This window comes from Malus domestica, chromosome 13, assembly GCF_042453785.1.
Source record: "Malus domestica chromosome 13, GDT2T_hap1".
In the NCBI taxonomy this organism is placed as follows: domain Eukaryota; kingdom Viridiplantae; phylum Streptophyta; class Magnoliopsida; order Rosales; family Rosaceae; genus Malus; species Malus domestica.
Window position 1 is genome coordinate 23,011,668 of NC_091673.1, and position 14,050 is coordinate 23,025,717.

Consider the following 14,050-nt stretch of genomic DNA (forward strand, 5'->3'; position numbering starts at 1 on the left):
TTATGAAACAAGGATCTTGCAAAATATAAATAGTATGCAAATACACATAGGGTGAGCAATACAAGTTTGTACACCCAACTGAAACGCATGTAACATGTCAAAATTTCAAATGAAATACTCAAATGCAAGGCATGCGAATAATGTTATTAGTTCTAATAAGTATAAAAAGACACGGAATTATATAACTCGTACAAAAAAGCGAAAGATTAGCCGTTTAAATGTGGTCGACTAGACCAGATAGTGGCAATTAGAGAGCCATCCATGTAAGCAGATGCACCAGCTAGTTCTTGGCGGCGGCCGCGGGCACCAAATGTTGGGGCTGTAGGCACATGAGAGAGGAATTAGTAAATATGAGAACCCAGAATGGAAAATCGAAGGCTCGCCGGTAAATTTATGTTCAGGGTTAGACTAGTTTCTTACCGCTTGTAGCTCCTCTTCATGCTTTGGAATAAAAGCAGTATCAACGTTGCCATTTTTGAAATCCTCTATGTCAAGGATAAGTTTATGGTATTCAATGGTTGTGGGAACCCCTGTTGAACAAAGGCAATAACTACATCAACCACCATTAATAACGAAAACGGAGTGTTCCAGATTTACATCGTGAATTAAAGCAACCTGAAACTCTCAATAAAACTTTGACAAAAAAAAAAAAAAACACTTGCCCCTTTGGTTCTATTCACAACACTGCTTAAATTCAAATGGCTCACACGAAGTTTCTTCTACATAAAGTCCAATTATGCTGACATAAAAATTAAATAAAATTGAATGATTTCACCAATTAATTATATTATTATTTACCCGTTATAACAGTGTCGTCAAGAGCCCTCTTCATTCGCTCAATCGCCTTTTCTCTTGTTGGTGCCCAAACAATAAGCTACATCAAGAGAGCAATATTGCCAAAGTGATTAAAATTTAGAACAATAAACCTGAAAGCTATAATATTATATTGGTGATGTATATGGGCCACAAACCTTTCCAAGAAGGGAATCATAGTTTGGAGGAACCACATAATCAGGATAAACATGGCTATCCATTCGAACAAAGGGACCTCCAGATGGTAAGTATGCTGTTATTCTTCCTGTTAAAAAACACAGAAGAATATGTATTAAAAACAGAGTGAATACATAATGTCATTGTTAAACCAGTGCATGCGCAACCCTAGTAAAATAAATGGAATTCTTGGAGTGCTGAACTAACTTAGAGCCCTATATCATCAGGGTTTGGCTGCATCACATAGTACAATACAGAATAACAGAAAAAGACCAAATGTTGCATAAGTGTCATGCTGTACTAAGCAATTAACCAAGGGAACCAGAATATAACTATGTATACATACCTGGCCCAGGTCGGAATCCTTTAAAAGCATCTTCTGCATTGATACGGCATTCAATTGAATGTCCTCTGAGCACTATATCTTCCTGTAGATGGAGCCACCTCCGTCAGACATTGAACAGAAAGCGTCAAATATATCTCGAAAACTACACTACTGTAATTACCTGTGTGTATCGGAGTTTTTCACCCATAGCCACATGAATTTGTTCTTCAATCAAGTCAACAGAGGAAATCATTTCTGTCACAGGATGCTCAACCTGTCATTCCATTGGCAAAAATATTATAGTTTAGCATAACTAAGCAAATTTTTAATACCAGTCAAAGCCATCCTCAAAAGATTAGTTTAACCTGAATCCGAGTGTTCATTTCCATGAAGTAAAAGGAACCTCTTTCGTCCAAAAGGAATTCAACGGTTCCAACACCAATGTAGCCAATTGATGCTGCTGCTGCAACTGCTGCATCACCCATAGCTTTCCGCAGTTCTGGGGTCAATGCAGGGGAAGGTGCTTCTTCCAGAAGCTTTTGGTTCCTTCTCTGTGAACGTTACATTCAACAAATGAAAACAATTTGGCAGGGGTCATTGGGCTTTGCATTTCTTAGAAATGACTAGAGAATAAATGAATAATAAATTGAAGACAGCTGTATTCTAATAACTAGAAATAAACTTTCACAGTGATTCATGCAACTAATAAGGCCGGTTAAAGTACCTGGATGCTGCAATCCCGCTCTCCAAAGTGAATAACATTACCATATTTATCAGCAAGAACCTGTTTTTACAAGGGATAAATCAAGAGATTGCAGGTTTGCGTCAAATGTCAAAATGAATACTACTTATAATTCAAAACATACAATATACACCATAAAAATCATCAGGAACTTTTACAAGCACATTACCTGAAACTCAATGTGTCTAGGATTTTGGATGTACTTTTCCAAATAAACTCCATCATTTCCAAAAGCAGCTGCAGCCTCACTCTTTGCTTGCTGCAAACAATCAAATTGAAGCAAAACAATAAGCCGATGGAAACAGCAATGTAATACAAAAATATAATGCTCATTTAAGGATAACAAGACCAACTAAACTAAGAGCCCAACCATACAAATTTATAGTGAAATTTATCTGACACAAAACTTAAACAATATCTCCAAAAATGATCAACGAAACACTTTCGGAGAAGACAAACAATAAAAGAAGGCATCAGCAAAGCAACAAAGTAAGAAGACAATGCATTGGGTACAGTACCTGCAACAACTTCACAAACTCCTCAGGTTCTTTAGCAAGACGCATGCCACGTCCTCCACCTCCTGCTGTGGCCTTCAATAGCAAAACATGCTTATCTTTTAACAGAAACAATAACAGACAAAAATCTATATTGGCTTTCCTTAACTCAGTTTTTGAAAAAAAATATTCGAGTTTATATGTAACACACTTATAATTGAAATCGTTTAGAATTGTTTCTGCCAAATGATGAAACTCATCCAAAGATCAGAGATAACAGTTAGAACTCATTATAGTTAGTAGTTACTAGGAACTAAGCTGCAAACTTAAATTTCTGTAAGGAACTGCATGCTTGACTGAAACTCAAAATTAAAACCTACAAAACTTTTATTCTAGCTTCATTGAGTTGGTACATCTTCATAGCTTAGCATTATAGCAAGGAAATTGGGTAGCGTACTAGCATCAAACAGATACAATTCATGAGCAGCTATTCTATGCAATAGGCATGTGTTCCTCTAAATTAATTTTCTATGTTAACACTAAAAGGTCTGCACTGTAAATTCTAGGACATAGAGGGGTATAATGAGTTTTAATTATCATGAGACATAATAAGACAAGATACTTTACCTTGATCATTACAGGAAAACCAATCTCATCTGCAAGCCTGATTCCTTCCTCTGTGCTCTGTAAAGGAAAAAAAGAGAGTACAATCAAGGAAATATTAATTTTTATGACCACCTAGTTCAGGAGGCGTTGAAACTTATAATACCTAAGGTTAAAGTACATACCTGTAGTAATCCATCACTTCCAGGTACAGTTGGGACACCTGCTTTCTTCATTGTGTCTCTGGCAGTCGATTTATCACCCATAACACGGATGCTCTCGGGCTGCAAATTGTAATCATAATTTCAAACATTTGTCCCACATGAGAACATGAATTAACTAATAAGTGACTAAATATAGAGCCAAGTGCTTCATTACTATTCACTCTAAGATGTATGGAACAAGTGCAATATAATGTATAAAACCAAATAAAATTAACTAATAAATGATTAAGGGGAGGGATCCCCATTTTTTCAAAAAAAATGAGGACACGCTCCCCACCGTTAGATTGACTTTAATGAAATTGTGTGGTTGAGATTAAAACACAGGCCATAGAATCTCAACCACAGGATTTCATTTAATTCAAATCCAACGGTGGGGAGCGTGTCCCCATTTTTTTGAAAAAATGGGGATCCCTCCCCTTAAGCAATTCCTTTATATATATATATATGTGTGTGTGTGTGTGTGTGTGTGTATCATTTCTGTCTAAGGGAAAAAATAATTTTTTCCAAGTTGAAAATTATATTCATTAATCACCAAAAAGCTAGCTAATAAATCAATCTAATATATCGCATGAACTTATCACAGAAATGTTCTCTTGGTCACTAACCCTTGGAATTGATATCAAGGGTTGAGATTAAAACATTAAAAGCACATCCAATTTATTATCCACCCTTGATATATAGTCCATTGGTAGGTGACCATAAATTCTTGGTCACCAGGTTAGCAATAGAATTGGACTCAAGCTTATCATGTTCACATGGCACGGACCCAGGACTTCACAATGTGGTGGGCTGAGCCTTGGAACTAAATAAGAGAATGGAAGAGAGAGGGCTGAAATGAGAGGCAAAACGAAAAAGAAATTTCCTTGAAATGGGATGGGACTATCACACACCCAAGCCACCGCCTTTGACCATGCCTCGTTTACATCTAAAAATTAGAATTAAGAGAATAGCAAAAAACTTACTAGCTTGAAGTTTTTAACGTGTTATTTTTATTTTAATTGAAGTACTTACCTTAGGCCCAATAAAATTGATTCCATGTTCTTTGCACATTTCAACAAATGATGCATTCTCAGAAAGGAAACCATATCCTGGATGCAACATTGTACATTTCCGACTGATGGCAGCAGATAAAACATTTGGAACAACTAAGTACCTGCAGAAAGACATATCAAAATGGCCAAGCTTAATCATTATCATCTGTAACAGAAGCTGGGACAAAAATTTATTATCGTATTAACATAAAGAATGTAGTTCACAGGTAGAGTAGTAAAACAAGGCAGGCCGGCTTGAGCATGGCACAATTCAAATGGGCATGGAAGGGCTAGGTCACATCCTATGTTGTGCCATGCCAAGCAAAAGGCATGAGGCATTTAAAACCATTAGTCCATTACTGCAAGAATCTTTGTTTTCAGTTTCTTTATTTCACATCTTTACAAACAATGATTATCTATCCGTGATGTTACTATGTGTTTTACTTTCACATCTTTATAAGCAATGATTATCTATCCGTGATGTTATTATGTGTTTTACTTTCATCCTCGACTTCTTTCCAACAGAAAAAAAATAATAATAATCACATATTTGTAATCTTGCTAGCCACATCTTAGTAATTAAGATAACTTTATAATTGGTACTAAGTGAGATACAAAAAGAATTGTAATGAATGATCAGATCACTCTTCCGTAATTACTGTACATTGAATAATTAAAAAAAGATATCATGGTTCCTTTCGGATTCCTAACTCATAAACTTAAATGGTTTTCAGAAAGGATTCATTTGTGATAGTTACAATGTTGGTTTTTGGGGGGGGGGGAGACAAAGAACAACGTAACAAAATTTAACTGATCGACCACTTACGATTGACTGCTTGCTGCTTCACCAATACAAACTGATTCGTCAGCCAATTTCACATGAAGTGCATCCTTGTCTATTGTTGAGTAAACAGCCACACAAGGTATTCCCATCTCATGGGCTGTTCGAATAACGCGAACAGCAATTTCCCCTCTATTTGCCACCAGAATTTTTTCAGCATGACATGTAGCATGAAGAGCTCCCCCATGCTTTCTGGATTTAACACTAACTTGAGCACCCTGAACTCTCTGCCTTAAAAAGTTGACTTTATTTCCCACCATAAAGCTACATTGAGAACTGCGGATCTCTCTAGTTCTCCCAAAAAATAAGCCCTTTCATTGACAGAAGAAAACGAAAACCAAATGTAAAGGAAAATGTGAATAAACAACAAATTAAGTATGGAGATTATAACAGAAGCATTAAGGTACAGGATTCTGAAGACATTAAACAAGCAGACCTTTGTTTTGTAATGCTATTTATCTAGGAATTCCAATACGTTAACCTAATTAGTTAGAATCTTTCACTTAATATCTGTTTTACTGCATTGAACAAACAAAGGTAAAGTTTTGAGCTTTTCTACAAAACTGAAGATATAAAAGGTAATTATCTACCAAGACATGTTCTTCAGTCCATATAAGAACCTAAACCAAACCTCAAGCTAAGTAAAACACATTTGAAAAGTCGATCCGTTTCAACATATAGAAAGCTTGCATCAACCTTGAATAATTCACTATCACACCAATCATATCGGGATTAAGATCAATTGATTAGCCACTCTAATTCCAACAAATTAGAACACCACATGGCATATGAAACCCAGACCCAATTCAAAAAAATGAAATAAGCAAAGGGTAACAGCGGTACTCACCGGAGTTGGCGTGACAGTCTTGCAGATGGGCATTGTGGCGTCCATTTTCGAAACAAAGCGACCTGAGTTACACCAAATAAACAAAACCAAATACCTCAGTCACCGCCATTGCAGAACAACAACAAAAAACAGTATAATTTGTTAGAAATTGTAAAACTCTTTCGACAAAATCGAGCAGAAGCTAAGGAGGAATCAACCATTCGCAATTTCGCATGATTGTAATTCTATCATAGAAAGAGACCACAATCCAAAAAATGGGAAGTTGCTGCCATTTCGAAACGATTCAAATGCTATAAATTTGAAACTGGTACAGGGAAATACCTTGCTGAATTGGCCCAGATCAGGATCAGATTGAATGAAGAAGAAGAAAAGGAAGCCTCTTTGGTACCCCCAAGAGAGAGAGAGAGAGAGAGAGAGAGAGAGAGAGAGAGAGAGAGAGAGAGAGAGAGATGAGAAGGTGGGAAGGTCCGAGGGTAGATATAAAGAGAGTAGAGTTGTCGATAAAAACGAGGGGAGCGAGTGATTGAAATCTCCGCCCACAAGGAAATGGGAAAAGTACCGCCAGCCCTGACAGCCGCCGCCCTCCCCCTTCCCCGGCGGCCACTCCACTCTCTATCCATAATCCTCAAAACGAGATATAAAACGAAAAGCAAAACATTAAATCGAATTCACAGACTAACCTTACAATGAGTTTAGGTTACTGTTGTTGCTGTTGACAATGCCAAATTGCCAATGAAGAAGAAGGAGTGTGGGCCGAGCTGGGCGGTGAAGGGAGGAAGAGGAGTGGAGGACGGCTGACGGAGGAGAGCTAGTTAGATTGCACGGCTACTACACAGCCACTGCGGTGGCGGTGTTCCGATGCCGTGAAGGTGTACTTAAAACACTTACTAGTAAGTCCACACAACAATCACTAACAAGTGGATTAGCAAGTCATGTGTAATGTGTTACAAGATATAAAATATCGATGATATCGTAGTCCAAAAACACGGAAATATCAATGGAAATATCGGGATTTTATCGATATCCATAAAAATAATATGGAAACCACGGAAATTGTAAGAAAAACTTGGAAATTTTTATTGAAACTTTGCAGGATGTTTATTTAGTCAATTATCTATTAGTTTATCACAAAAAATTGGAAGGAAATGCATTGCATGATGAATTTAACTGATTTAAGTTGATTATATAGCGAGCTAGCAAACATTATGAGTATAGAAAATATGTAGTAATTAATGAAAGAAGTTTAAACACACCATAATCATTTGTATATAATGAATTAGTAAAAAAAGAATTCAAAACAAAACCATATATATAAATATTTTAGCATATTTTCACAAAAACATAAGTGATATTTTAGCATATTTTAGCATATTTTCATAATAAAAGAATGATAAAATGCAAAAAAAGTATCCAACAAACAAGTCCAAAATTTAAAAACACATAATTTTGAGATAATTGATTTTACATCCTACTTTAACAAAAACGAACGCCTAAGACAAAGAAACTAAAAGAAAGGAAAAACATAAAAGAAACAAATAAATTAAAATAAACAAATAATAAAACAAAAAGAAAAAAAAAAGAAAAAGGAAAGGGCTCACCTGGATTCGAAATCAAGACCTAGAGCCATGGAAAAAACGCATCAAAAAGAAAGAAAAATTTGATGGGCACAAGGGTTCGAATTGGAGAACTTGGGGATTGTGAGGACATGTTGACCAACACGTCCAAGCCCACACCGGTGTCAATTTTTAGCAACAACTATAATATATGCGAATTTAGCAGCTTATGTTCATTTCAGAAAAAAAAAACCCTAGCACTTTCTGTCTTGCCTCGAGCCCAGAGCCCCAAATGGCTCTTTGTCTTTCCGTGTCAGACTTTTCCCATTCAACAAACATGGCATGCACACATGTCATGCATCCATGTGGTGAACTTCTTAGGATTCCAAAATAAAGGCTAAGATGTGCCCCATTTTTCCCATTTCTGATTACCTTTTAGAAATCCTAGGCCTCTCTCAGAGATATCTCTCAATAATTCAAGGACCTCCTTTCATTTCACTCGGCCCTCTCTTCCCATTTCTCTCAGACCTCTCTCTCTTTAAGATCAAAAAAAAAAAACAAATAGCTCTCGTCGGCGCCGTCTCTCTCTCGAAACTCTCATCTCTCTCCTTTCTCTCTGCACCGAGACCCACATACACACACGCACACCATCGCACCTGTTTGAGGAAGACACCCATCGTCATCAGCAACCTTGTCTTTCTCCCTCTCATTCTCGTCTTTGCAATTCGGCGACACAGGAACCCTCCGGCGAGTTTCTTGAATTTCTCCGGTTAGGTAAGCTTTGGTTTTACCTCATTCTGTTCTAGATTGAAGCTTAGATGTGAAATTTAAGTTTTATCTCGTGTTTTTGCAAGGTTTTTGGGACGAAATCGGCTCGGGAATAGGCACACCCATCTCCGGCAAGGCCGTGGGTGTCAACGAACTTTCCGAACACCTCCGACCGTTTCACGGCAAACGGAAGTTATAAAAACATTCCTCTCGTCTTGTATTTCATTTTGATACCTAGATCGGAGTCTAGGGTGCTCTTTTACAGTCGGCCGGAGCTGTAGAAGCTCCGGCGTTCTTCTCCGATTCGCACATCTCCAAAATATCGCGATATTGTCGATATTATCGATAATGTCGCGATATTTTGACGAAAGCTCAGTGGATAAGTATTAAAATATCGGTAACTCAAAAAACTGATATTATCGATGAAATATCGCCGATAATATCGGCATTTCATACCTTGTGTGTTACCATATAAGTGAACGACATGTGTCGCAATGTAAAATGGGCACGTAGAGTATATATCATATTAACAAAACAAAATTATTATATACAAATTATCTATTCTAAAATTGAGGAAGGCTTTGACTGTAGCTTAGCTACAGTCAAAATTTTCCCCCTTGATTTTGCTGTATTTACACACTGCTGCCACCAAATCTGTGTTGGGCTGGGGTAATTACTAAAAGTTAAGAGGGTAATATTGTCCGTAGGTGCCCTAGGCCTATTTTGGGTTGCTGGTTTTGGGCCAGGTGTGGGCTTCGGAAGTGGGTTGTCCAATGTGTTGGGCTGCGTTGCACAGAAAGAGTCAAAATGACTCTTTTGCCCTCTTCAAACCAGATCTAACGGACAGGATCTGGAGGCACTTTAGTCATTCTGTGTTTAGGGGTGGTTGCTGTCGATGTCGTCAGAGGCATGGTTGTCAGAGGGGTTGATGGGTTGCAGGTAGAAAGAGAGTTGACGAGAGGGGTTCCGGGTGGACAGAGTAGGGTTTGGGTGCGGGATTACAGGGAGAGAAGGTGAGAGGGTGGGTGCGATCATGTTCGATTTGGGGGTAAGGTTTTGGGAAAGGGACGCGTGTTTGCTGCAGAGAGAGGGGGAGGTATGGTTTGCCCAAGGGGTGGGGTTGTGGGGAAGGAGGTGTAGGTTGAGGTGCGGGTGTAGGGTTGGTTATTTCCACACCAAAAATCATCATCCTCTTTTCAGTAAATAGAATTAGTACTAGCTGAACAGAGTTCCTCTCTGCAACTCCTCCTCCATTACTGCATTCGAATTTTCTACAATGGTGAGTAATTCAAACGCTTCTTTTGTTCGATCGTGTTTATTTAATTTAATTTGAATTCTTTCCGATTTTGTTTTCGGTGTATGGTTTATGAATTTCCATGTTTTCGGTATTTATATGCAGCTGATTGCTTTCCTCGCTTTTTATCCATACCGTTTGGTTCAAAGAATGAAAACACGCATTGACCTGAGAAATCTTAAGAGTTGTTTACAAATTAGTAATTAACTTTGTAGTGTGGATTGCTGGTGTTTTGTTATACTCTATACAAAGGCTCTTGATTGTTCCTAATGGTTCTCTTGCCTAATAATCAGGTGAACATAAAGGTTTATGTGGATTTACGTGTTGGTGATGTTATCCGTTTTGGGCTGTGTGAGTATCTCCTTATCTTAACTCTCACTCTGCAACGCGATTGACCATTTCTTCGATCTCTGTTTCGTTTTCTCTTCAATCCTGCTTTGCAATCTCCTTTGTTCACCCCACCTTCTCATCTCCGTTGGTATTTCCACCAACCAATGAAGAGCCCGGAGTTTGAACATGAAATGGCCAGGAGGCCGCCCAGTGCAAGGTAGCTTTTCTTTTTTTTACTTTTCTGGCTGAAATGTCTATGTGGGTTTGACCTAATTACTGCAATTGATAAATTATTGGTTTTGGTTGATGGTTTACCTTGCGTTGGGTTTTTCTTATGGGTTTTGCTTGCATTTGGTTTTGGCAGGTATATTTGATCTCCCTTGCACACCTCGCCTTCTCATCGTCGACGCACACCTTACCAGAACTTGAATCAATGGTAACATATAAATTGTATAAATTGTATGGATTGCAGGCCTATTTTAATCTTCGTTAACGAAATTAGCGTTTAAGTTGAATAATTCATACTCTTTTGATATTGGAAATTAGGATCTGATTTCTCAATCCTATGCTTCTTTGCTGTATAAGATGAGTTTGGTTATATTACTAAAAAACGGGATATTTTTTTTTCAGTGAGAAAGTGAAAATCCCTAGCCTTTAGATTTTCAAGTATTTTGTCAGCAATAATAATTTGTTTTTTCAGCTTTATATGTGTGTCTGTCTCCAAATATGAGGATCTCTTAATTTGCTTATGTAGCTTTTGTGATATGATGATCTCTTAATTTGCTTTTGCATATCTTCTTTGCTTCCTCTGCTAGCTCTATATGTGATTCTATCTCCAAAAAATTATTCCATATTTCCTATTTTTATAGGAACCAAATCATTGAATACACATGGAAAATTAAAAGGGTTTTAGTTTTTGGATTGGTTTAAATTTTGTTGTTGTTATTGGTTGTATTGCTGTCAAATATTTGATGGGAAGTTTGAAATGGAGAACTTGGTTGATTGGGACAGAGAGAATCCGAGAGCTGTAGACTCTGATTTACTGGCTTCGCAATGGAGAAGTTATTTCTCGGTTCACTTCCCCAGCGTAAACCAACTTCTCTGTTCAGTTCTCAGATATGAGGTTTCTGAGCTACCTCTTTTCTGGAATGAAACATTTGAATAGTACCCACGGGGATATCCCATTAATTAGGTCAGTTTTTGTTTAATTGGGATTCTTAAATTTGATATTAGAGATTTTAATTTGATTGGGTTTTGGATTGCATTGTACACTGTTTCGGGTATCTTTAGCAAAATAGGATCTTTTTTTGGGGATTCTAGAAGTTCAGTTGAACGCTAATATTAAAATTCTAACCCCGGTGGTGCCTCTCTCTATTTGAGTTTGAGTTGGGGATGGTGGACAATGAGCAATTTGGAGATTTATCGTAGTGCAATTTGTCATTTCCACGGACCACCTATAATACTGGCTTACATTTTTCTTCTTTTTTCTTTGCCTATAGTAATATTATTGTTTATTTCCAAGATTTGAGTTTGTCATTCAGAAGAGATGCTTCATTCAGAAAATTGAAATTTCCCAAATATTTGTTAATAGTTGTATCCCTTGCAGAAGGATTTAATTTTCTTGGATGTCTACTTTTGAGCTTTAAGTTTTCATGTATCCAGCATTACTAGACCAAAAAAAGCGCAGTGTCGTGGAGTAATTAGGACTGTTTATGTTCCTTTTTTATTTTATTTTTTATGTTGAATTGACAAGTGGTTTTAAATAATGGATAATTTTTTTACTGGATTTAGTTTCTGTGTTTGGCTTGAGAGTAAATTCAGAGAGCTAAAATGCTGTAAAGTTTGAATATTTACGTTTAATGTTGTATTGGGTTTGGATTAATTTTGTTTGTTTGATATTAGAAATTGAGTGATAGGGAATTTGCGCTCTTCTCCCTTTTGAATAGGGTTTAACTCATTTCTCATTTTCTGTTTGGTTTTCGAGAAAATCGAGGGAAAAAAGATAGAAGATTAATGAATTCACTGAATTGAGTGCTTTAAGTCCATTTATGATTGAAGTTATTCCGTTTGCTTTCATTTCTGTTTTTGTTCTTTTGGGTTTCGAGCACATTGAGGATGGTAAAATCAATTATTTTGATTTTGGAAGTCTACTTTGTTTTTCAGCTTTAGTGCTTGGGAGAAGCAAAAATGTGATTTCATGTATGGTGGTTGTATTTGTCTGTTATTTGAAAGGAATTCAAACAGAGATAGAAGGGAGAGGGTAGGTTTGTTGTCAGTGAAATTGAAGGATGGTCTGATGTATCCTTGCAAGTGAACTATATGCTTGCACACCCTCATCCAATGGAACCTGTAACTGATAACTGCAGGTTTATCCTAATTCTCACTAAACTGGAGCATATCTTTATTGGACTCGTGTTAAAACATCATGCGCCTACATTACTCTCAATAAGATTCCTTTACATTAAGTTTATTGAGCAGTATAATCTTATTTAAGTTTTAATTGTGCATTTTGATTTGTATCTAGGGTGACTGAATGTTACTTGTTTTGCAGATATTTTGTTCTACGTGTAGAGGGGAACATTGGTGGGCTTATATACTTTCTAACCGTTGCAATCTCTAATGATTTAGTGAATCCTATTATCCTATTGTTGGAACAATTCAAAGAGTGTTTTAGCTTGTATTTCCCTTCGTTATTGGCTCCTAAGATAGATTTCCCCCCTTACCCAGTTCACTGTTGTGCATTTGACCTATAATCATACATGGGAGATATTGGGTGAAAAATTGTAAAAGGATGTTTTGAGAATCATCTAGAGAATACCTCTTTAATTCTCACTTTCTCCTTAAGAGTTGTAGTTTTGGGCAGTGCGATGGTGAGATATTTTTAAATTCGTTCCAATTATAGTAAAAGGTAGCATGCTTTTCTTCCCGTGGTTCACCCATCTCTTGGTTATTTAAATTCTCATCAGCTCGGTTCACCCATCTCTTGGTTATTTAAATACTTATCAGCTCGATTCCCTCATCTTTTGGTCATTCAAATTCTTTAGAGATGCCTGTATTGATTTGTGATTTTGTTGGATTTACTCTGGTGAAATGTGTGTTATCTGCATTGGTGCATTTTAGGGCGTGACTCCATTCGTACCATCTTTGTAGTGCATCTTTCTGTGCAAATTATTCATACCTGTTGTGGCTAAGGTTTTAAAACCCGCAGCAAAGCGCGGGCAATTTTTCTAGTATCACACTAGACTATTATATTCACAATAGAACGTAGGGGTGGAAAAAATTCCCCAAAATCCCAAACCAAACCGAAAAAATCCTGATCCCAAACCAAAAATTTCCCAAACCGAAATTTCGGTATGGGATTCAGGATTGGCTTCTCGATATTTCGGGAATCCCATACCGAACCGAAAATATATAATATTAATTATTATATATATATATATATATTATTCTTTTATAATTGATGCTAGTAGTTTCTAATTCATACTCCGCAACCTGGAATGTCCTACATCTTGCATATTTTTCATGTTCTGTTTGATATTCATTTGGATTTTATTATTGTTGCTGCCATGACTGATGATTTCAGAAGGCTTGATTCTTTTGTCTCTTAACAGATTGCAAAAAGGATTAAATTAATTTGAATTTTGACTCTGATAAAAACAGTAAGGCATGCCAGTTTTAGATTAAATGGTAGTGTGAATGAAATGACATTCCTAGTTCATGAATGTGTTCTTGAATTATATATTTGAACAACAATTCATAATTTCATATTTCAATTTGGGATTCCCGATTTGTCCCGAAATCCCGAAAATTTGGTTTGGGATTGGTTTTTAAATTCCCGTCCCGAAAAATTTTGGTTTGGGATTCGGGATACTAGTTTCGGTATGGTATCCCATACTGAACCACCCTAATAGAACGTAAGATATTCTGAGTTGAAGAATAATTTAATAAAAACCAAAGCAAAATCGAGAATAGTTTAACCATATGGTTGATACCGTATACACCTAGAAT

General features: G+C 36.8%; 1 protein-coding gene and 1 long non-coding RNA gene across 5 annotated transcripts; one reads left to right on the forward strand and one right to left on the reverse strand.

The window, feature by feature from the left end:
* Positions 1-7,026, reverse strand: LOC103453644 (biotin carboxylase 1, chloroplastic). 4 transcript variants are annotated; one of them, XM_070810811.1, is made up of 17 exons: positions 6,529-6,569; positions 6,419-6,490; positions 6,098-6,159; positions 5,236-5,561; positions 4,390-4,531; positions 3,340-3,438; positions 3,179-3,235; positions 2,576-2,647; positions 2,227-2,316; positions 2,040-2,099; positions 1,681-1,866; positions 1,497-1,589; positions 1,337-1,418; positions 972-1,078; positions 799-874; positions 421-530; positions 1-319 (listed from the first exon to the last, which is right to left on the reverse strand). In XM_070810811.1, the coding sequence occupies exons 3-17, from the start codon at positions 6,140-6,142 to the stop codon at positions 281-283; spliced, it is 1,584 nt and encodes a 527-aa protein (XP_070666912.1). In that variant the 5' UTR covers positions 6,143-6,159; positions 6,419-6,490; positions 6,529-6,569; the 3' UTR covers positions 1-280. The 4 variants fall into 4 exon arrangements, with proteins under 4 accessions (XP_070666912.1, XP_070666913.1, XP_008391419.3 ...); XM_070810812.1 differs by lacking the exons at positions 6,419-6,490; positions 6,529-6,569 and adding an exon at positions 6,783-7,026; XM_008393197.4 differs by lacking the exons at positions 6,419-6,490; positions 6,529-6,569 and adding an exon at positions 6,778-7,026.
* Positions 7,027-9,327: 2,301 nt separating this feature from the next.
* Positions 9,328-12,773, forward strand: LOC103453641 (uncharacterized). Its single transcript, XR_011574721.1, has 4 exons — positions 9,328-9,697; positions 10,006-10,259; positions 10,407-10,478; positions 12,594-12,773. It is a non-coding gene; the product is annotated as an uncharacterized lncRNA (long non-coding RNA).
* The last annotated feature ends 1,277 nt before the right edge of the window (positions 12,774-14,050 follow it).